At 32.9% G+C, this 21,697-nt stretch overlaps 2 protein-coding genes across 4 annotated transcripts; one reads left to right on the top strand and one right to left on the bottom strand.

Moving 5' to 3' along the window:
• The first annotated feature begins 1,985 nt into the window (after positions 1-1,985).
• On the top strand, positions 1,986-9,022 carry LOC111318420 (putative isoprenylcysteine alpha-carbonyl methylesterase ICMEL1). 3 transcript variants are annotated; one of them, XM_022921279.2, is made up of 11 exons: positions 1,986-2,656; positions 3,918-3,994; positions 4,424-4,493; positions 4,604-4,684; positions 5,042-5,116; positions 6,079-6,180; positions 6,257-6,397; positions 7,001-7,066; positions 7,164-7,307; positions 7,676-7,766; positions 8,742-9,022. In XM_022921279.2, the coding sequence occupies exons 1-11, from the start codon at positions 2,289-2,291 to the stop codon at positions 8,901-8,903; spliced, it is 1,377 nt and encodes a 458-aa protein (XP_022777014.2). In that variant the 5' UTR covers positions 1,986-2,288; the 3' UTR covers positions 8,904-9,022. The 3 variants fall into 3 exon arrangements, with proteins under 3 accessions (XP_022777014.2, XP_022777016.2, XP_089613237.1); XM_089757111.1 differs by having other exon boundaries at positions 2,583-2,656; positions 3,923-3,994; XM_022921281.2 differs by lacking the exon at positions 5,042-5,116.
• A 4,246-nt stretch (positions 9,023-13,268) lies between these two features.
• On the bottom strand, positions 13,269-17,383 carry ABCG21 (ABC-2 type transporter family protein). Its single transcript, XM_022920093.2, has 5 exons — positions 16,989-17,383; positions 16,049-16,856; positions 14,807-14,986; positions 14,472-14,653; positions 13,269-14,189 (listed from the first exon to the last, which is right to left on the bottom strand). The coding sequence occupies exons 1-5, from the start codon at positions 17,205-17,207 to the stop codon at positions 13,539-13,541; spliced, it is 2,040 nt and encodes a 679-aa protein (XP_022775828.2). The 5' UTR covers positions 17,208-17,383; the 3' UTR covers positions 13,269-13,538.
• Between the last annotated feature and the right edge of the window lie 4,314 nt (positions 17,384-21,697).

The raw sequence follows: 21,697 nt of genomic DNA, 5'->3' as shown, positions 1-21,697 counted from the left end.
AAGGTTACAAGAAATATATATAGAAACCTCAGTTAGATCATCTTGCTCTGTAGAATCCCCTACCTTGTCATCATTTTCCTCAGCTAAGGTACTCTATTCCCCTTATTCTTATTTGGAACCCTCCTCTTTATCATAATTTTCACTGTTATAAAACTTTAACTCCTGAGCATGTGCAAAATTCCCATGTTGAACTATGGTTGATAGTAACACAATTCTGAGGGAAGAAGGATAAGGTGAAGACCTTTTAGAAGAAAAAGTAATTTCAATAATAATTGATTGAGGTGGAATAGAAGAAACCATATGAATATCAATTGGTGGGAGAGTAAAAGTAGAAAAAAATCGATGAGATTGAACCCCAAAAGGGAGAACAACATAACATGTAGAAATGTTAGCCATAGAAGATAGACTGACCTAAAAAATAGTGAAAGGAAGTGGATTTTGTAAGTCAAAATTTATTTGAGCACATAATTTATTTGTCTTCAGAACCCATTCTTTTCTTACCCGAGCATTATCCTATTTCATTACTACCTTTCTTTAGACATCGGGTTAAACCAGAAAGCCATCTTCTAATAATCACAACCTTCGATGACTATTAAAATCAAGTCATCTTTCTCTTGCCAAAGTTGACCACCTTTAAGTTCTACCTTGAAACTTTTGACATCCCCAAAACTTAAATTAGAAGATATAGTTGAAAATACGTACAAAAAAAATCAAAGAAAATAACAATTTTAAGGTTAAAAAGTTTTAAGATTGAAAAACTTAAATTGGGCTAAGAGCAAAGAAAGCAAAAAAGTGAAAAATGAAAGCCTTGAATGCCATTTATATAGCTGTATTGCAGATTATATGAATGGCACAGACCATGCCACGTGTCAGAACAAAGACAGGAAGATGTTTTTTCGTATTCTCTCTTTAAATTTTTTTGCTCAAACTACTTTTCTCCTTATTTAAAGCTATTAGACTCGTCAAATCGGACAAACTCTAGGTCAGATCAACCAAACCAGACATCTCTTTAAGATAAATCGGATGCCTGATTTCATCGTCAGAGTTCAAAGTAAAGACTTAAATTCAAACTCTTGAAATAAAACACAAGTCCCACGTCGACTAGACGAACTCCAACGCTAATCTCAAATCATCCTAAACAATTAATACCTCGACAACCTTCAAGTCGGTAATGCACTCAACCGAAGACATACGCTCAAGATCAGACCCCCAAAAGGTCAGACCATGGTTCAAGGCTAGTTGTCCCTCAATGCCAACCTTTTATGTGACATCAACTTTGAAGAATCAAATTTCACATTATTCTTTTTTACCTATCTACCTTACATGAAGTGTGTCGATTATACACCTAGCAGTTTGATACTTAAACTACTTGATAGGAGGACATAGTATTGAAGGTATTTAGTGGTAAAAAAGATATAGTGATATTTTTCATGTTAAAAGCTTTAAGCAAATAATCAAAGGTAATTTTGATATTCATATCAAGTCGATTTGACATATTTAATGTCACATCAATTTGACATTATCTTTATTGTCTCTTAAAAGTTCTTTATTATTTATCTATAAATATGAAGGCCCAAATGCTATTAAGATAAGTTCATCATATTCTTAATTTTTCTTATTACTCTCATTTCGACTTCACCTATTTTAATTTATGTGTTGAAGTACTAATATAAAAAGCACTCTTTATTTTTATTTTTAATTATCTTTTTATTTGTATATTTTAAAATATTTTGAGCTTGAAGCTCGACACAAATAATATTCAAATATTTAGCTTATCTAAACCCAATTTTACAGGGAAGTCAAGAAGAGATCAAATGTAAAAATAATCTAGTAAAAGCAAAAAAAATCTAAAAAAAAAATAGGTAACTTGTTACAAGCGGTTGACTGTCTAAGCTTTAAACTAGTGGACCACGTGGCTCTGTGTAGAGCTGTGTGTTCCAAAGTGGCTGTTAAGGTAAATCATCTTTGATTTGGCCTTTTGGCGTGGTCCGCGTGGAAACAAAACGACAAAAAAAAAAAAAATGCCAACGACCAATTCCTCCAACTGGTATTCCCTTCTCTCATTTCTCTGTCCTCTTCTTCTCTTCCGGTTCCGCTCCGGGCGCCTGCCCTGCTTGGGTTTTGTTGAATCCTGATAGGGTAGTGGTTGAATCCCATGTTTTCCCAATTTTTAGTACACAAATGACATATGAAAACCATCACGAACAACTAAACAAACGTTTGCTACGAAAACCCAATCAGAGATTAATCCTTGGACTTCCCAAAAAAATATTAAAAAACATAAAAAGATGCCATCTCCAATCTTGCCCATATCAAACCACCCGTCTTCCTCTGCATCGGCATCCACAATGCTACTTAAAGCTAATATCGATGCTGACCCATCGACAACCCTCCTCATTTCGTCGCAAGAAAAGGCTATTTCCATTAAGCCTGTCTTACCTAGATCTTCAAGTTTCAATAACACAAGCAATATTAACAACTCTACTGCTTTTACTAACAACCAACAGCAGAGAAGGCGCCGGACTGCCAGCGATAGCTCGCTCGCTCTGCTAGCTGATGAAAGCCCCCGCCAGTCTTTAAGCCGGGAAGTGGGCCATGCTGCTGCCGAGACATTTCTCCTCACTCGCTTAAGTTTGAAACTCCTTAGCTATCTCGGGTAAGATTCTTTTCTTGTCAATTGCTCTCAGCCTCTCCTTTTAATGATATTTTTCTTTTTTTCTCTTATGTCTACTTGTATGCTGATGTAAAAGACTGTTCTTTTGGTGGATTGATCGTCAATTAGCATTCTTGTTTTCGTAGACCGAATCTTTCTTGTATTGGTAGACTTGATATTTAATAGATTCAGAGGCATGAATGTTTGTTTGATATGTTTTGATTCCTTCTGTTTTCCAAAATGCTTTTGTGTGTGTGTTCTGCTTAAGGATTGTTTCCTGAGATCCATCTTCAGCCTTTCATAAGAATTTTTGTATTGATTCGATGATATGGAACGGTGCCAAAATCTTTCTATTTCTACATAGAAATAGGAAAAGAAGGAACATATATTCGGTTTTAATGCCCCCCTTGCCTTTCACAACTTTCTTGATTATGTTTTCTGTTTATTAGAAAGCTTAAGAAGTTTCCTGTTACTACTCACTGGGGTTGGGAATGTGCTGAAGTTAATAACTGGTGCTGTAAAGGATGTAACTTTTGGGTGAGGAGTCAATAGCTCTTCTGTGAGATTTTATGATACTGATTGATGATCATTTATGTAGAGGTCCCCAAACTATGACCTCCAGATAAAATTCTGAAGTAGTTTTTTTTTTTTTTTTTTTTTAAATCACTTGATGCATTCAACTATGCTACATTGAGAAATCTAATAATGATTATTGATGAAGCTTTATTTCTACTGTTAATTAAGACCCATTCAAAGTTTTCAATGAAGAAATGTTGCTCGTTTCATCTCATGGAAACCTTAAAGAATCTCTGCACGATATCATTATCAGCAAGGACAAAAGCCAATTGAGATGGTTTAGCTGAAATTCAACTTAAATAGTATTGATGGCAAATTGATTGGGAAGATCTAAAACTGAATTAGTTGGCTGACAAGCAAAGATGTAAGAACAAAAATTCATGAGTTGTTGTATGTGGAAGGTATGTTTTGGAGTTTAACAAGAATCTCAATGAACGTGAAAAGAATGTTAATGAATTTCTAAGAATATATAATTATGTAACAAACTCAATTACTTGGAGTTAGTTGAAAGAGAAGAGAAGTACCAATTCGTGAGGCCTCAAACTTCAAGATCAGTACCCTTTTATCATTTTTATATCGCTCAAGGACTTGGAATTGTTTTTTATTTTACTGTTGTTTGAGATGCTAATATCACTTTTATATTTTACTTTTTTACGAGATGTGCCTTGATGGTCGATTATTTTTTCAGGGTAGGCTACAGATGGATCACAAGATTTCTTGCCCTTGGTTGTTATGCTTTGCTACTTATGCCAGGTTTTATTCAAGGTCTGTGGTGTTAAATGGATCACTGGAAAAAAAATCAAACATATATTCCCTATTCATTTATTACTAAGTACCATTTGATTGTCGCTTTTACTACTTGCTATTTGCTTCTACTAGCAAAAGCAAAAAAATGCATGTGGCTACAAAAACAGACAATATTTTTGATGAATTAAAACTAACAATGTCAAATTTTTTGAATAAAAAGTGCATGATTTTATATTTATATAGAACAATCATGTTAGATTTTAGTTATTTGGTCATTTTTAATCAATTATGATTTTGCTTTATAGCATTCTTCTCAGAAGCAAAAGGCAAAGATTAAAAAGTAACAATCAAAGTCTTAATTTGTGACAGTGAGTCTTGTATGGCATCTGTCATCAGTTTAACTTGATGGATCTGAAATAGCATAACAAGCTTGCTTTTCTTTTGCAGTTGGTTATTACTATTTCTTTTCCAGACAGGTCCGCAGGAGTGTAATATATGGTGAACAGCCAAGAAATAGGTAAAGTTGGTGGTCATTATCTACTTCTTGTGCACTTCCAAGCAATTAATATGTATATCCTTGCAATTATATTTGATTTTCAGACATGAATAACTTGAATTTTGTTGCAGACTTGATCTTTATTTGCCTAAAAACAGCCACGGAACAAAACCAGTGGTAGCATTTGTAACTGGTGGAGCCTGGATTATTGGGTGAGTTATTTGACGTTATATATTTGGACATGTAGTAGAAATTCTCAACTGTAGTAGCAGATGTCTCTCCATTAGGTTTTATTGGAAGATAAGAGCTTCTATTTTGTTGTGTGATCAGACTAAAAGATGCCTTAACCAGTCTTAGAAAGATAAGTAATTCCATTGACAGAAGGGAAGCACAATCTATAAGATAGTAATCACTTCCCTTTTTGTTTTACAGTTGCCAAATCAGGTTCTGATCACTGTCATGGGCCTCTTGGCTGCTATTTCTGACATTATACCTTATTGGCTCCTCATTTGATTTGTACTTGCTAATTTATCCTTGATTTGTTCATGGAGTTTCTTTCCTTAATGCAGTTATAAAGCATGGGGTTCTCTTTTAGGTCAACAGTTGTCAGAAAGAGACATCATAGTGGCATGCATAGACTACAGGTGAAATATTTCACTTTAAGGCAATGACATTTTGTTGTAGAACATTATACTATTTTACTGGATCAAGAGTTCAAGACCCAACCAGCATTGTTGATTAAGTTTCTCTGATCGACATGCTGCTACTTGCATTAACTTGTATTTTGACCTCCTTATCGTATCCTAAAGAGAATTTGTTACTTTATCCTAACGGCAGTTATATGCTGGCCCTTTAAACATCTTAACACTTACATGTAGAAGCCTTCATGATTTTGATGACCACAAAATTTAACCTGTTCTCATCTTTTATCACCCAGCTGGGCTCATGTTTAGTAGACGCGATTTACTGATTTTTTTTATTTGTTTATGTAGTTCTAAAGTCTTGTTGGGGCAATTATTTGTCTATTTTGGGCATGGAATGATCTTATAATACAATTTCACTATCTTATTTTCACTTGGTCCCACCTCAAACATCTTCCAAATGTGTTGCCTGTTCGTTTCTATCGATTTTTCTGTTTTCATTCTTCTTCCTTTGCATATTTCTTCTAATCTCTAATTTCAAAAGTAATGTTTCTTGGCCAGCTATCATTTTCATATCGATAATTTAATCTCATTGGGGATATTCTAGTGGCGACTGTTTCTCTTTCTTTGTATGTACTTGAACACATCTAAAAGGCTGCATTTTTTTTCATGATAAGTTGTTTTCTATCTAAAAGGACCATAATCTCCCTCTTTTCATACATTTTGGTGAATGGTTCTGAATTAAAAATTTATATATTGCTAAATAAATAATATCTCGGAATAATATGTAAATTCTTACTGTTAGATTAAATACAACATAATCACTTTATGCAGTGTAAGAGAATCTTGATGTTATAAGAATCAGTCCCTTGATATTAAATTGGGTTCATGCCTCTCGTTAGGTAATTTTTTTTTGAATTTATGCTTCAAGTGTCCTACTTTTCATGGTTGGAATCTGCATCTAGAAATTTTCCACAGGGCACTATAAGTGACATGGTGGAGGATGCTTCTCAGGGTATCTCATTTGTTTACAATAATATTGCTGAATATGGAGGTGATCCCAACAGGTATGGGATTAGTAACATTTCCATTTTTAATTTGGTTCAATATATTTAATATTCTATTCATGCTTTGTCTTGCCAGGATTTATCTTATGGGACAGTCAGCTGGTGCGCATATTGCTGCTTGCACACTTATAAAGCAGGCAATCAAAGAGGCTGGTGAAGGTGACAGTGTTTCTTGGAGTGTGTCCCAGATAAAGGCTTATTTTGGTTTGTCTGGCGGGTAATTATTTATTAAAAATTTTATAACCTTGTAACTTTTCCTGCCAGCAAGAAATGGACATTTGGGCACTCTAAAAATACAGTTTATTCTTTTTCTTTTCTGTTACTTTGAATCTGATCCTGAAACTTTAAGTTAATGATGAATATAACTTTCATAGTAAAAATGGAATAAATTTTTGGTTTCAAATCTCAGTCAACGTAAAAAATACTGATGTATGCATGTGTATATAAACACACACACACACACATATATGTTTATACATATTCTGACCTTCCCCACCTAATTCACGTAGCACTATTTTTTTCTAAAAGGTAAAGAGTCAAAGGTTGTAACTGAAGCATTTTACTATAGTGTTTGGTATTAGTGTAGACAATCTTAAATAGCTCTTGTTATTTCTCATGTCTTTGGGTTGCTTGTTAAATGCATTAAGCGTTTTCCCTTTCTATTTCCCCCTTTATTTAGTGCCATAGGTGTTTGGAATAAACATCTAATGCAAGTTTTTAACCCCTTATACATATATGTGTGTGAATTTTTATTTAATAAAACAATTTCAGTTTTGTGTTTAATATCTGATGCTCAATTATCATTAACATTCCCCAACAGGTACAATCTTTTTAACCTTATAGATCACTTCCATAGTCGAGGTTTATACCGTTCGATCTTTTTAAGGTAAGTGATTTCATTATGATATAGACACGAAAACCTTGTTTAGTTCTATTCTCTGTTTTTTCCTCAGTTGAACAAATTTCTCTGCATTTCCATACAGCATAATGGAGGGGGAAGATTCTTTGCGTCAATTTTCTCCTGAAGTACTGGTGCAGGATTCAAACATTAAGCATGCTGTTTCTCTTCTTCCTCCTATCATTCTTTTTCATGGTACTGGAGATTATTCCATTCCTGCAGATGCCAGGTTTAAATCTTGTCTTTTAAATTGATAATTCTAAACATTTGTTCCTTTTTTTTATTAAATTTGCATTCATGGATAAGGCCTTCGATAATCATTGACATTACAACATTATGACTGATATTTCATTTTCTTCTTTTTCATTCCATTGTACTCAACATCCGGGATTGTTCTGAAGTAGCTATGTAACACTTAAATTTGGAACCTTTCGATCCATTTTTGTTAGGAGAGGGGGTTTTGGGTATTTTAGTCCTCGCAATGATATTATAGCCTTTAAGTTACTTTTAATATGGAGTCTTAATTGTTGCATGGTTAGCCCTTAACTCATTCCAAATTGATTTATCCAGACTTTGTATAACATGTTTCCCTTGCAGTAAAAATTTTGCAGATACTCTTCGAAGACTTGGAGGGAAAGCAGAATCCATATTATATGAAGGAAAGACTCACACAGATTTATTTCTTCAGGTAATGAAAGAAGGAACAATGCTTTGTGTGTTAGATATACCAGTGTGCTTTCTCTTGTCAATTTACTGATGTAGATGTATATCCTTTTGATATATCTGTGGTCCTTTAAAGTGACTTAGAGCCTGCTTAGTTTTACAAACTGTTTCCCATTTTCATGCCTATTTACACTCTAAATATGATAAGATAAGGCAAATAACTACATTTTGAAAGCTGGAAAAGCAGTGTTTTCAAATGTTGTTGAAAAGTTAGAAACAATTTATTTGAATTTCCATTTTTATAGAAAATTGAAAAATGAGGGTTTCTAAATTTAATTATTACCTTTATTTTATTGATTGTTTATAATATAAAAATAAAGATGGAAAATGGAAAACTTTCTCTAAAAGTAAACTGACCCAAAGCTTTTTCTCAAAAAATGCCAATGGTTTCTGTGCTGCAGTTTTGTTATGTCAACCTCTTTTGGGCTAAAACCATTTATAATCAAAATACATTGAATGATTGAAAGTTCCACTTGAGTTGCTTTATGCTATTTACTGTTTCTTTCTGTTGGACCATAGATTATGCATAGTCAAAATGCAATCAAATGCTTTTTTAAGTTTCACTAGCACTGCTTGCTGTGTCCTCTATAACATGTTCTTATGTTACCTTAGCCAATTTACATTTTTTTCATCCAACTTCCCTTATTAAAGGTTATTTAATATTTCTAATAATGTCACAACATTTTACTGGAGACCTAGGGATCCCAAATCTTAGTTAATTAGGAATGAGGGTTTTAAGGATGAGGACGAGTTGTTCAGCCTAGACCTAAGAGCAAAAGGGAATGCATGATTTGTACGTTATCTTCTATTGAGCACCAACTTGTCTCATTAAAGTTTGCAATCATATATGTACATAAGGCTCACAATCATTTGCCATTGGTATCTCACTTTCACTGAGGAGACATTTATATGTTTTATATTTGGCCAACATATTATTCAGGATCCCATGAGAGGTGGCACAGATGAGATGTTTGAAGACCTTGTTGCCATCATACATGCTGAAGATGAAGATGCCCTTGCAAAAGATGCAGTGGCGCCTCCAAGAAGACGCCTTGTACCCGAATTCATGTTGAAATTGGCTCATAATGTCAGCCCTTTCTAGCCATTAAAATTGCTCATCTGTCAGACCCAAAATTCATATACTATCAAATTCACCCATGTACATATCACAATGGAAGTTTATTTCCTTCATTGATAAGCTTTACCATGCTTACTTTCCCATTTCTGTGCCCTTGGTGAAGAGTTTTTCTTCTCATCCAAAGTTTTTCTTTTTACTTTTTAAATGAGAAATCCATCTGTCCCCTATTAGAAATCCTTTACACAGATTTGGCGAGAATGTTTATTATAGAATGTAGCCAGGTAGCTATCTCATAGAAATTTGGGACTAAAATGGTGGAGAACTCAACATTGCATTGCTTTGTTATAGTTTTAAAGGTCAAGCCAGGAGGATAGGTGTGCCAAATTAATTGTTGGCTAGGTCTCTATCATATGTTTCTTGTGGAATTTTGGGCATTTGATTGAGATTCTATTCTGATAGCTTGCTGTGTTGTTACTTAGCGGGTGGCTTGCAGTGGTGGCATGGGAGTTCTCAGAACCTGAGGTATGTTTAGATGGTTCAGGCAAGGCTGTAGGTTTATTGTTTTGGTTGTCTTGGAAGGATGAAGGTCTATTCTTGTTCTTTGGGCTATTGAACTTTTCCTGGTTGTTGAGTTGTACTTTCGAGTTGTTCGTGCCATGGAGAGGGTTGAGTTCTAGCTTCTTGTTGATGATGTGTTGTGTCTCTCATGGCGGTCTTTTATACCTGCAGTTACTCGATTTGTTCAAAGAGGAGGATGTTTAATACTCGGTCATAATGGTGGAGTTATCATGCTGGGCTACGGTTGTTGTAGAAGTTCGAGTAGCATATTCTCTTTCTTTTGCTCAGGTTAGAAGTGTAAAGCATAATTCCCTCAACAAATTAATATAATAAGTTAGATTATTCAATCATAAATATCCTAATATACTAGTAGTTATTTTATTCGAGGAACTGGCTGCATATGTGCCTTCATGAATCGATGCTTGTATCATATATATATATATATATATATATATATATATATATATATAAAAGCCCACAACAATTAATTAAAACATAATTTTTATTGTTTGATTTACAAAATTAAACGTCTTTATTCAAAATGAGCAATTTTTACTTGTTACCAATTGTAAAGTTTTTAACTGACTAGCTTAATTGAAGGCCGAGAAGATTAATTCTAAAAAGAGCTGGCCACTTTTCTTTATATATATATATATATATATATTCAATGGACTAATTAAACTAATTTCTTACATGAATTATATTTAACTATACAATATATAGATATTATAATCGGCAATGAAGAAACTCAGAGGCCCTTTGAAATACATGTGTATTTTTTTATTAATTAGGTCAAGCCTACAAAGAGAGACAGCATACAGATATTATAAATAACAATTACAAGGGAAAAGCTTTGCAATATTTATAATTCCAACAATCCTGACCAGCCAGCCGGCCATTATTTAAGTTGAGCTCCATGGGATCTTCATGTATAATATAATATAATTAATAACAAAGCTCTTGTCTTCCTAATTTTACTTGGTTACTTAGCTGCTGGCTTCCCTCCCGATGCCTACCAATCCATGAAAGGGAGAAATTAGATCAGTTTCACAAAAATAAAGCAACAAATCAATTATTGAAATTAATTAAAATGATTAATTTAAGCATGTCCCATGCAACCAGCTGCTATTATCTTTTTTTAGGGATATTGAATGCATGCCCCATGCAAATGCTACTAATTGAAAGCACATGGGTCTCCAAGTCCCAAGCTAGGAAAGTGATCAAATTTGCCGACTAAATACCTTCTTTTTAGGCTCCCGAGGTTTCTGGTCCGCCTTCTTAGGGGCGGGCTTGGAGGCGGCATCTTTGGGTGTGCTACCGCTGGGTTTGGCGGGCTCCTTCTTGGCCTGCCCGCAGCATTGAGTGCCAACAGGTTTCTCAGCCTTGATAGATGCCATTTTTTCTTTCTAAGCAGAGGAATGAATCAGAATCAGATGTGCTAGTTAGCTCTAGCTTCGTTTGCCTGGATCGAGTTGTAGCACAAATGAAACCATAGGCATATTCAAATTTATAGTTGAGATTTTGGGAACCATCCTTCCATTACTGGGAACAAGCATCAATTGCTGATGAGCTGATGGATGGTGGGAATAGAATAAGAGAAGTGGAGATGGAAAGATGCTTGTAGTTTGTATCGTTTGTTTCACTGTCAGATACCTTGCTTGGGCATATTTCAGTAACATTATCATCATTATTATTAACATCAATTGGATGCTTATTCTGAAGGCCAAGTAGCTATCAAGATTTAGGACATAAGGCCAGCTAGCCGTGCATAAAGCTAGGCATCATTTAATCATCTTTTATACACCACTAACTAAGATTTGTACCGCAACATTTTATTGATGCCATAATAACATTAATTAATTTAATTAAATAATCATTTAAGAGATGATAGGTTATGTAATTAAATGGCTAAAATATTAAAAAAAGTTAAACTATTCTACTGTTATTAAATAAGTTTTTATATTTTTATTGTACCTAAATAAATTTTTATTTGTTGATTTATATTTAAATAAACTCTTATTGTTTCTCAAAATAAACCCTTACTTCAAATAAAAAATTGATTTATGTTAAAACTTTTTTAATATACAAATTAAAGGTTAAGAGTTTATTTAGATATAAATTACCTAAAGTAGTTAAGTACACGTTAATTACCTCAAGTTGCTAAGTATCCGTTTATTAAATCAAAGTTTGACTTTCAAACTTGAATTTAAAATCAATTTTAATTAATATTATTGAGAAAAATTAAATCAATAAATTAAAATTAACTCATAAAAATTAAATTATAATTAAAAATTATAATTAGAACATTTAATGAATTTATTTATAATTAAGAATTACATTAATAATAAATAATTTATAAACAAAATATATAATATTAAAAAATATATTATATATAATCAAATTCGAATGATGGATACTCTAAAATCACTAATCGAATTTTACTTAAATCAGTGACGAGTAATAATTTTACTATCCGAATTCGATTATAGGATACTTTAATCTTACTTAATTAAGTTGGTAATTTCAAATACCCATTTATAGGGTAACTATTGCCATCCCTAGATGGTTGGAAGATAATTATATCAATAATAATAACGAAGCTGATGATGATTCTGATGGAGCTAGAAGAAGCTTGCATGAGTCTTGAGTATAGAGTTGTTTGGGATCGATATAGTTGATAATTGAGCATTTCACTAATAATTTTTTTACTACAATACTATAATTATTCAATCATAATACAAATTTATGTAAGGTTTACCATTTTTAAAGCTTTGATCGGTAGAAATGAGAAAAAATTTGTTAATATACAAAATAGAAAAATAATTATGAATTTTAACTATTAGATTAACAAATTTTTTATTCTCACATTTTTCTCTGCTTAATAAAGCCTAGGCTTTATATTGAACCGTATACAATTTTAAATTATAATTAATTAATTGTAATGTAATTATAATAAATACTATGTTCCCAATTGATAAGGAAACAACGCATGACCTTCATTGCATTTACTAGAAGAAATGACAACCTAAAAGTAACGGGAGTGACGATGGATTTAAATAAAAAGGCTGAATTTGGGTTGAATATTGGATCTGGGTTGCCAATCGCGGAAAACAGCTCCAAGCCAGATGGGCTTGGTTCTGGGAAGAAAGGTTTGGGCATAGCAGTCTGGTAGCAGCCCAGGATAATTTTTTTGGCTTTGTGTCAAAATTGCCGATCATAGGATTATGACGCAAGCATTTAACCTGAAATTTTTTATTTATAATCTTGAAATTATATAATTATAATAAAAAATTATATAAAGATTTATCATTTATAAATTTAAACTTCACACAATATTTTGATAGATCCTATATAATTTTAAATTTTAATTAATTAATGATAATATAATTATCATAGATGATGTGATTCCAATTATCAATCGCTATGTAATAAAATAAGAGATAGTAAATACGAAGCTTTAAAAGAGGTTGAGATAGCTATTACGAATAGACTTCACCAAAAATAAATAAATAAATAAATAAAAGAGGAAGAAAAGATAGGAAGATTCAATTGAAGGCACAGACAGCAAATAAATCACAGTTCGACGGCGATTTTCAAAATAATTTTCAAGTCCTAACAAAGGTTGCGAAAGACGACTGAATTTTGGGATTAAAGTTGGGTTTTTATGTGAGGACGATTGAAAGCTTAAAAGAAGTGGAGGGTAGGGAACTGATCTAACATTAATTAACATTCCTAGTTTGATTAAGGATATGTTGCTTATATTGTGCATTGACCCCTTGAGTGAGTGATTGATTTTAGCTACAAGGAAATTATGATTGAACATATTTGCACTTATTAAGATCATATGTACTATAAAAAGCTTAAGAAAGCGATTTTTACAATTAACCCACGCACTTCACCGCCACAAGTTCCATGTAAATGGACAACATACTTTCCAATCTTAACAATAATAATAATCTGATGATCAGCTGACTAATAATAGATTATCTTGAATGACCACAGATTCTGTCACCATTCATGTTTACGCTATCAAATTGGAGACAATTCTGCTCGCCAATTTTTCTACCTTCAACAACTAAAATGCTGGAGCCATGGATATGGTCAGTGAGGTTGCCCAATTCTTAGAGCCACATAAGCCAGTAGCCTGTATCCAACTAACATTATTGTCAAAGCAGCCACATCCCACCACTTATTGTCGAGACCCAGACACTTAATTGCTGGAAAATCCGTTACATTGCAACGCATCCCAATCTCGCATTCATAGACATCATTTACTGAGTACTGCACCCCCATCAAAAGCTTATAGCAGTAGTGACTAAAAGAAATGTATTTCAACCAAGCTATGAAAGGAGGAATGTGCTGAATGTAGTATCCACCGACTAACAAAAACACAAGCATTGTCACAGAAGCTAAGGTTGTAGCTTGTTTTACGTCCATTAGGATGGCTCCGAGTGCCAGTCCTAGTCCTTGAGAGACCAGCACGTTGAAGAGTACGATTAAGAGGGTTAGTACAAATGTGACTAGTGAAGGCTTGAGGCCCCCCATCCAATATGTGACAGTAACAAATATTGTAGGAAGAACTAGTTCCATTGGCAAGTCACCGGTTGTTCGGGCAAAGTAATATGAGGAAAGACGGTACATCCCTGATGATCGTTCCTTTATAAGCATTGGCCGCTCTTGAGGGAATGCGAATATGGCATTGAACAGTGGGAAAAAACCCCAGAATATTGAAAAGAAAAAGAGCAGTCCCACCTGTAAAAATTTTTATTTTGTCATCAATAATAAATAAACATAAATTAGGAAGGTGGTACCAAAAGATACATATTCTTGTCTGCAGTCTAAAACAATTACAAGGAAAAATGGCTTCTTTTTCTTCAGCTTAATTGAAATTTTAAATTCAGCATATCCTTTCGTAAAATTTTGCAGGATCTGTTTCAGGAAAACTGCTACTTCACGTCTAGTTCCAACTCTAGAGGCCCCTAGCTACAAGCAAAATTTCAAGCTTTGGGAAGAATTCAGGATCATGATATATACCTGGTCTTGTATGTGTGAAATATCAGAATGCCACCAGAGGAGGCCTGAAAGAATGGAAACAGACATGACCTGAAATATTCTTAGGCCAGAATACGATTCATGCTTCCTCTCTTGTAAACCCCTTCTCAGTAAGACCTTGAATTGCTCCCACCAACTGGTGCTCCATTGAACCTCACCGCAGCCTGCGTATATAGAAACTAATGATCACTAGAAATAATATAAATAGAAGCAGCATGCCAGCAGAGGATTTTATTACTTTTTGACACGAGCACTGATGCACCGTAACAAGTTGTAATTAACAGCAGCACCTGTTGGGAGACAATGTTTTCACTTACTTGATTTTGATGATATTACTGTTGAAAAAGACGAATCTTGCAAGTTCTTGTTAATGTCAGCCTTCAGTACAGGGTATATATTCTTCTTGTAAGACGATGTTAGGTCTTGTTTTCTCGAATTTTGATCATCATGGTGGTCTACGCTGCCTTGGAACTCTAGTTGCTCATCAGGGGTTATACCTGCTTGTCCAAAAACAGTTTTGAAATAATTAGCTGGAAATATATATGTAAAGAGGAACCAGCTAAAAAGTTTGTACTCTGCATAGCAAGAAGCTTTAGAATAATTAATTACATATGAAATTCACATAAAAAAAGAGCTTAGTGTTCATTATTGTCTGATTAATGTGCATATATAACAATTACCCATAATTAGTAAAGCTAAACAATGAGGAGGTGGGGAAGGGCCAAAAAGATGATAAAGTTATTACTATTAGAAATCAAGAGGATGGTGGTGCTTGAATTATCGACAAACAATTCCAGTCAAAAAGGGAAAAAAAATTTTAAAAGATAAACAAACAAAAACAAATACCAGAATTAAATAATTCCCTTCCCCTTAATTGACTACCTTTTTGACTTAATAATTGCTCAAAGTAAATATATGAATGATTAATTTATTTAATTAGAGTGTATTCTGGATTATTAATTAACATGTTGCCCAACGATGAAAGAAAGAGTACAAATAAAACTAATGCATAAATATGCAATAAGATTTTTTTTAAAATTGAAATTGTCAGGTATTAAAATTTTAATTAGCTCAAATAATGACCAATGTATTAAATGTTAAAAGTTTATTCACTTTAATGGTTGGTTGTGTGGTCGAAAATGGATTAAATTCCACGCTATATGTCAGCTAATGCAAACATTGATATCTAAAACTATAGTTGTCTTTGTCATATCTCATGTTATATATGATATACCCTTTTTTTTTTTTTTTTTTGTTGCTGGCTTTAACAATTTTCTTTTCCGATATTAACAGCACCATGACAGTGATTGAAGACATAAAATTAATTAAATAGAAGGTTTAACTAGTTTGAAATTAATTAATATTCGTTAAATTTAAAGAATTCATTTGCACAACAAATGTTATATGCATTTCAGGTTGCAGTAATTACTCAATCCAAACAAAGCATTAATGATCAATTAAATTTATAAGTTGAAAGATATAGCCATTGTTACCCTTCTTGAACTGGTTAAAGGATTCAACTTCAAAGAAAGAAAGAGGTGGAAGAGTAATTTGCTTACCATTAGCCAGATCAAGGAGAAAATCGGCAGGGTTCAGGAAATTGAAACCAGGTGTGAAACCAATGGAACTGAAGTACTCCATGGCCTGTTCGGCTTGCCCGCAATAGATGGGACACCCCTCAGATAGAACCAGGACCTTATCAAACATTCTGTACAACCCACTTGAAGGCTGGTGAATGGTGGTTATCACAGTCCGGCCACCGCGTGCTAAGCGGCGTAAGGTAACCATAATTCGCTGCGCGGTGGTGGAGTCGAGTCCTGAAGTGGGCTCGTCCAGCAGCAACAAACTTGGGTTCACTAACATCTCCAGGCCAATACTGACCCGTTTACGCTCCCCACCTGACACGCCCCGAAGAAGAGGCCCACCCACTATATTATTCCTACATCTTGCTAGGCCAAGTTCCACTATAATCAACTCAGCTTGCTCAATTTTCTCTTCTCTAGTCAGCTCTTTTGGCAATTTCAACAAAGCAGCATAAGTCAGCGTTTCTACCACTGTGAGGTGGGGATACAGCACATCATCTTGAGCGACAAAGCCTGTTTTGCGCTTCATGGAGCTAGAAAATGGCCGACCATTGTATGTTATGGTACCGGACAGCTTTCCAGTTAAACGACCTCCTAGGGCAGTCAGGAGGGTGGTTTTACCACTACCAGAGGGGCCAAGCATTGCCAGTAGCTCACCAGGTCGAACAACACCGCTAACACCATTGAGCACACTTCTTCTTGGTTTGGGTTTATGCGAGGATAAAGATAGACAACTTGTCGTTGTGGTAGTACTGGAATAGATGCTGTAGGCTACTTCTTCAAACTGCAACGTAAATAACAATTTGTAAACACTTAACCCATCATTACATAAATATCGAATTCGATCGTGTCGTATGTTCAATTTTGTGCTTAATTAATTATTAGCCAAATGTGCAAGATATATAATGTACAGAACCTTAAGAGTTACAGGACGTAAAGGCTGGCAGAGAACTGAAAACCGAAGTCGAGTTTGTTGCCCTTGGTGTTGTTGGGATGGGATTGGATATTGAGAACATGGGACAACGTTGGATGGTTCAGCATGAACCGAAACATTCTCAGTCCTGCTTGTGAGCATGATGCTGGCCGGACTATTATGGGTGGTGATATTGCTAGTATCTTGCTCAGGGGGCATCATTTTAATTAAACTAGTTAGAAAAGTAGGGCGGAAAGGTGAATTAGAGGAAGCAGAGTAATGGCGAGATCAAGCTGGGGCCTGGATGGACAGAGCTGAAGAGTTGGAGGAGGAGAGGGCTAAGAATTCACATGCAAGAACAAGTGATGATCATGTGAGTTATAAAGTGAGGAAAGCACGAGAAATAAGGTTTGATGATTTAGGATTTAAAGGCAAAGCCTTTGGAACTGTACATGCTAAGCAAAATAAGTAGCCAACGATCGATTAAGGGGGTGTTTTTGGGTGGCCCAAGGGAGATGTATTAGATTAGATGTATTGCAATGTCCTTTCCACCTATCTACGTGTTTGGACAACATTAATTTGTTACATCTCAAATCAAATTTAAAAAAAAAAAAACCAATTATGAGAATTCCCCATTGTCAAATTTTAAAATTCATGTTTTAATCAAAAGGTAAAACTTATGAATAAAAAAGAAGTTTTTTTTATAAATGACATTTCATCTGCCAAGCGAGAAATAATTCAAATCTATATAGTACCATATATATCTTTAAAATTAAGTCTTGTACAAACTGTAAAACTGAAATTGATCATGTAGTTTTGGATCAAGAACTAATGGAAATTAATCAAGTCAACCTTTTGCTTTAATATATATATCCAAGTACATAAAGGAGAAGGTTTTAATCAGTAATCGTCCAATCCATCGAGGTCTTGATCAGGCTGAAATAGAACCAAGAACCACCTCAAATTTTCTTAAATTTTGGATTTGAATTTGATGGAGCAGAAAATTTAGTAGGGGGCCAAAGGGGTATCTCCTTTCTCTTTTTCTGGAGGATGGGGTGTTTTCCAGAGGAGAAAAAGCGAAGGTGCTTGCTGGGGTTCCTCTTCCTCATACCCTTTCGTTCTAATTCTAGCTAGGTGGCAGCCTCTCATTCAGAGAAAGATATAGTGGTTGTGGATTGAGAATGTGCCGTGTCGTATCGTGTCTCCTGTAAAAAGCTTGCCTTCTTTCAACGACCTGTCCAAACCTCTTTGCATTCTTTTGTTTTCTCTTTTCTCTTTTACCGGTCTTAATTAATTTCCTGGAATCACCATAAATTTTGCTGTTAATACTAATCACTCAACAATCACGTTGATAGAATATTAATATTTTTATTTTATTAAATAAAATTTAATTCTTGATAATTTTAAATATAAATATATATAATTGGATTAACATATGAATACCGTAGAGTATATATATTTTCCCTTGGCATCATCTACAAAAGGAAATTCAAAGGTAGAATGATAATGAAACCCAACTGTTTTAAAAGCATGCAGCTGAGGAAAAATCGATCCCCGGAATAATTAGCAGGGGATGATAAAATAATATCCGTTTCTTTGCATTACTATTCCAACGTCATGTCATCCTCATTTACTGTTTACTTTGAAAATCAACAAGTAGTCCTACAAATTTTAGATGCTAAATCAAAGGAAACATAACCGACAAAATTATTGGATAAATTCTTCTTATACAAATTAAGTCAACTGTTAGAATTATTAAATTAAGATAGTGTATGTCAACATGAATGGATTAATTTATATATTAATGAAAAAAAAGTTAACTAATTCAAGCTATAATAGTTATGATTTGTGTCATATCTTAATTTATAAAACCTTAATTGACTTACTTGATGGCTAGAGTTTTTGTGATAATTCCTTTTAATATTTTTTTTTTATTTTCAAGTTTTTTAAGTATTTGGATATGATAATACTCTTTTATATATACATATATATATATATATATAGATAAGATTTAATTTTAGATTTATCTTAGAATTATAGGATGTGTTTCATGCATAAAATTATAGTAAGATAAAATAAAATAAACTTAGGAATATGATTAAATTAAATAATATTATCTTATTTTATGTTTGATATGTATAATAATTAAGATATGATAATTTTATTTGTTAGTCAAAATTATTATTTTTTAAAATTTATACAATTTAAATTATTGATATAATAAAACATGTAAGTTTAATTCAATAGATTAAAACTAATTTTCCTTATTTGAAAGAATAGAATTATTTTGTGTCAAGAGGATGATTAATTCTCTCTACAATTATATATTTTTTTAGATATAAATAAAATATAATATAAAATAATTATTTTCTTATCTTATTCATCATCTTATATATCAAATATGATCATAACATGTTAATTTTATCTATTCGAATAGGATACAGCTTTATTAAATTAATAATTAGGAGCACTTAAGGGATTAATAGTTACCTTCCTTTTTTTAATAATTTTTTATAATTTATTTGAATTTAATATACATCTTCAAAGTGATTTTAAAAATGCGTATATTATATTTCATCGGTCTAGTATCAGATTTTACTTTTAAAATATTTTTCACAAAAAACAAATTTTATTTTCAAAATATTTCTCATAAAAATCAAATCTTAATTGATAATTTTTTTTTTCTTATCAACTAAACTAATTACTATTGGGGGTGATCTATATATAATTACCTTTAAATATCGATGCACTAAATAAAGAAAAATTGATAGGATGCAGAACAAAGGCTGATCAATTTGGATTTTATAGGAAATAAATATCTAGTACTACAAGATTTTGCCCACTTTGTATACTTTAATTTTTTGAACTTTAGACTGTAGAGCACAGCAAATTTGATTCTATTGCAGGCTCCCCATTAGGGTATTGTAAATTTGCCAAGTGTCTTTGTTTTACTTTGCTTTTTGTAAGCCTCTTTTCTTTTTCCACTTTGCCATTAAAATAAGAGAGACGCATTGCAACTTTTACACCTCGCCACTAACTGTGTCTTATTAGTGCCTTGCTATGCTTTTCTCTCATTATCTTTCAACTTCAACTCTTCAATTCTTTCCTTTGGTAATCAAATAAAATATTTCTGGTTGATTTGATTGGCCTTTTTATTATTATTTTGCTGATTGATTTGATTGGCTTAATTTTGATTCTTCACTAAACTTACAATGTATATTGAGACCTATATATCTTTTAATATAAATCATGCTTCAAATAATGAAATATTTTATTCCATTAATAATAAATATTTATAAATATTTTTATTATATATGCTAAAGCACAAGTATACTGTTATTGGTAACCCAAATTTTGCATGCCACGCTGCACCACAGCTTTGTTCTTTCGAATCATTGTCAAAATTCCAACTATTTTTGTTCTTTCAATTTGCTAATGTAGATTTAAAAAAGAAAGAAAAAAAAAAAAGTATAGACTAGACTCTAATCATCATCACAACACGTGGCAAGAAAAATCCTTAAAAAGAAAAATACATTACTCCACAATTGTGGGTCGGTTGAGCATCTTATAAAGCTATATATATATATATATATATATATAATCTTTTCTACGAAAATATTATAATATTAGATGAGTTCCTATTTCAAACACATGTTTTTTTTTTTAATTTATATCAATTATAGATATTGTACATATTTATCTAATTATTTTCATTTTAATATCAGTGAATATATACTTTTCTTCTTCTATCATTAATTAATTATAATGTAATTCCCATGGGAGTTTAAAATTTTAATTTAGCATTGATATGTAGAATAATAATCTTTATATCAGTTTTAAGTTGCAATAACTTTCCAAGAAATCAAATTGAATAGCTAAAAAATAGAAAAAGAATCATGAAAGAAGGATAAAAAGGTTGTGCATAAATTGAAAATGTCGGATAAAAAAATGAAGGTTCAAAAGATGTGGGATAAGAAAAAGTAGAAAATCAATAAAGCAGGTTTGAGGCATGCCCAGCAAAGCAAAGGCCAGGAATCATCCATCAATCAGGAAGTAAATGTTGTCATGAATTATATAGAAGATATTTTATCTCATTTCTCAACCGGCTGCTGTTGCTGCTACTGCTTCTATTTTGCCATCTAGGAAATCTAATTATTGCAACTCATCAAATATAGGCTGAGCAATAAAAGCTGGGCATTCTATGTATCTTTCAAACTTGGATTAAACTGTAAAAAGGTGGATGGATATCTATGTTCTATAAAACCCTCAATGTTTATCAACAACTAGAGGCCTGACCTCACCTATTTATGAGTATGACATATCCCTTTAAGAGTCTACCCAATCATTTTCATTAAGCCAATATTGGCCACCTCAACTATTAGTCTATGGATCGTCTTGGCTTGGCCCCTCCTAAAAGAAAAAGAAAACTATTTTTGCACTATGACTGCATTAATTTTCTCCCAGAGATTGTGATATTTGTCCATCAAAAATAGGCAAATTATGCCATTGTGGGACGAATTCATATATACATACATATATATATATATATATATATGTCAAGGAAACAAGTGGGGAATCACAGAGAAAAGCATGCAATACGAAATATATCCCTAGTACACTAGTACACGGTGCAATCTTACTTTTTTTTTTTTCCTTACCAGCTTGCTTTGCCTACTTTGATCACTTATGTTTCTGATTGTTTCCTAGAAAGT

The sequence above is a fragment of the Durio zibethinus genome, chromosome 2 (assembly GCF_047325235.1).
Source record: "Durio zibethinus cultivar Kanyao isolate XHJ-2024 chromosome 2, ASM4732523v1, whole genome shotgun sequence".
In the NCBI taxonomy this organism is placed as follows: domain Eukaryota; kingdom Viridiplantae; phylum Streptophyta; class Magnoliopsida; order Malvales; family Malvaceae; genus Durio; species Durio zibethinus.
The sequence above is the reverse complement of the archived record's forward strand: the minus strand, read 5'-3'. Positions and strand labels throughout refer to the sequence as shown.

Excerpts from the sequence above, each read along its gene's own strand:
- LOC111318420 (XM_022921279.2), top strand. The coding sequence starts at position 2,289 with ATGCCATCTCCAATCTTGCCCATATCAAACCACCCGTCTTCCTCTGCA. Across the intron at positions 4,685-5,041 it reads GGTGGAGCCTGGATTATTGG|TTATAAAGCATGGGGTTCTC; the intron begins GTGAGTTATTTG and ends TCCTTAATGCAG. Across the intron at positions 6,181-6,256 it reads TATGGAGGTGATCCCAACAG|GATTTATCTTATGGGACAGT; the intron begins GTATGGGATTAG and ends TTGTCTTGCCAG.
- ABCG21 (XM_022920093.2), bottom strand. The coding sequence starts at position 17,207 with ATGATGCCCCCTGAGCAAGATACTAGCAATATCACCACCCATAATAGT. Across the intron at positions 14,987-16,048 it reads TCTCCTTGATCTGGCTAATG|GTATAACCCCTGATGAGCAA; the intron begins GTAAGCAAATTA and ends TTGGACAAGCAG. Across the intron at positions 14,190-14,471 it reads TTTCACACATACAAGACCAG|GTGGGACTGCTCTTTTTCTT; the intron begins GTATATATCATG and ends AAATTTTTACAG.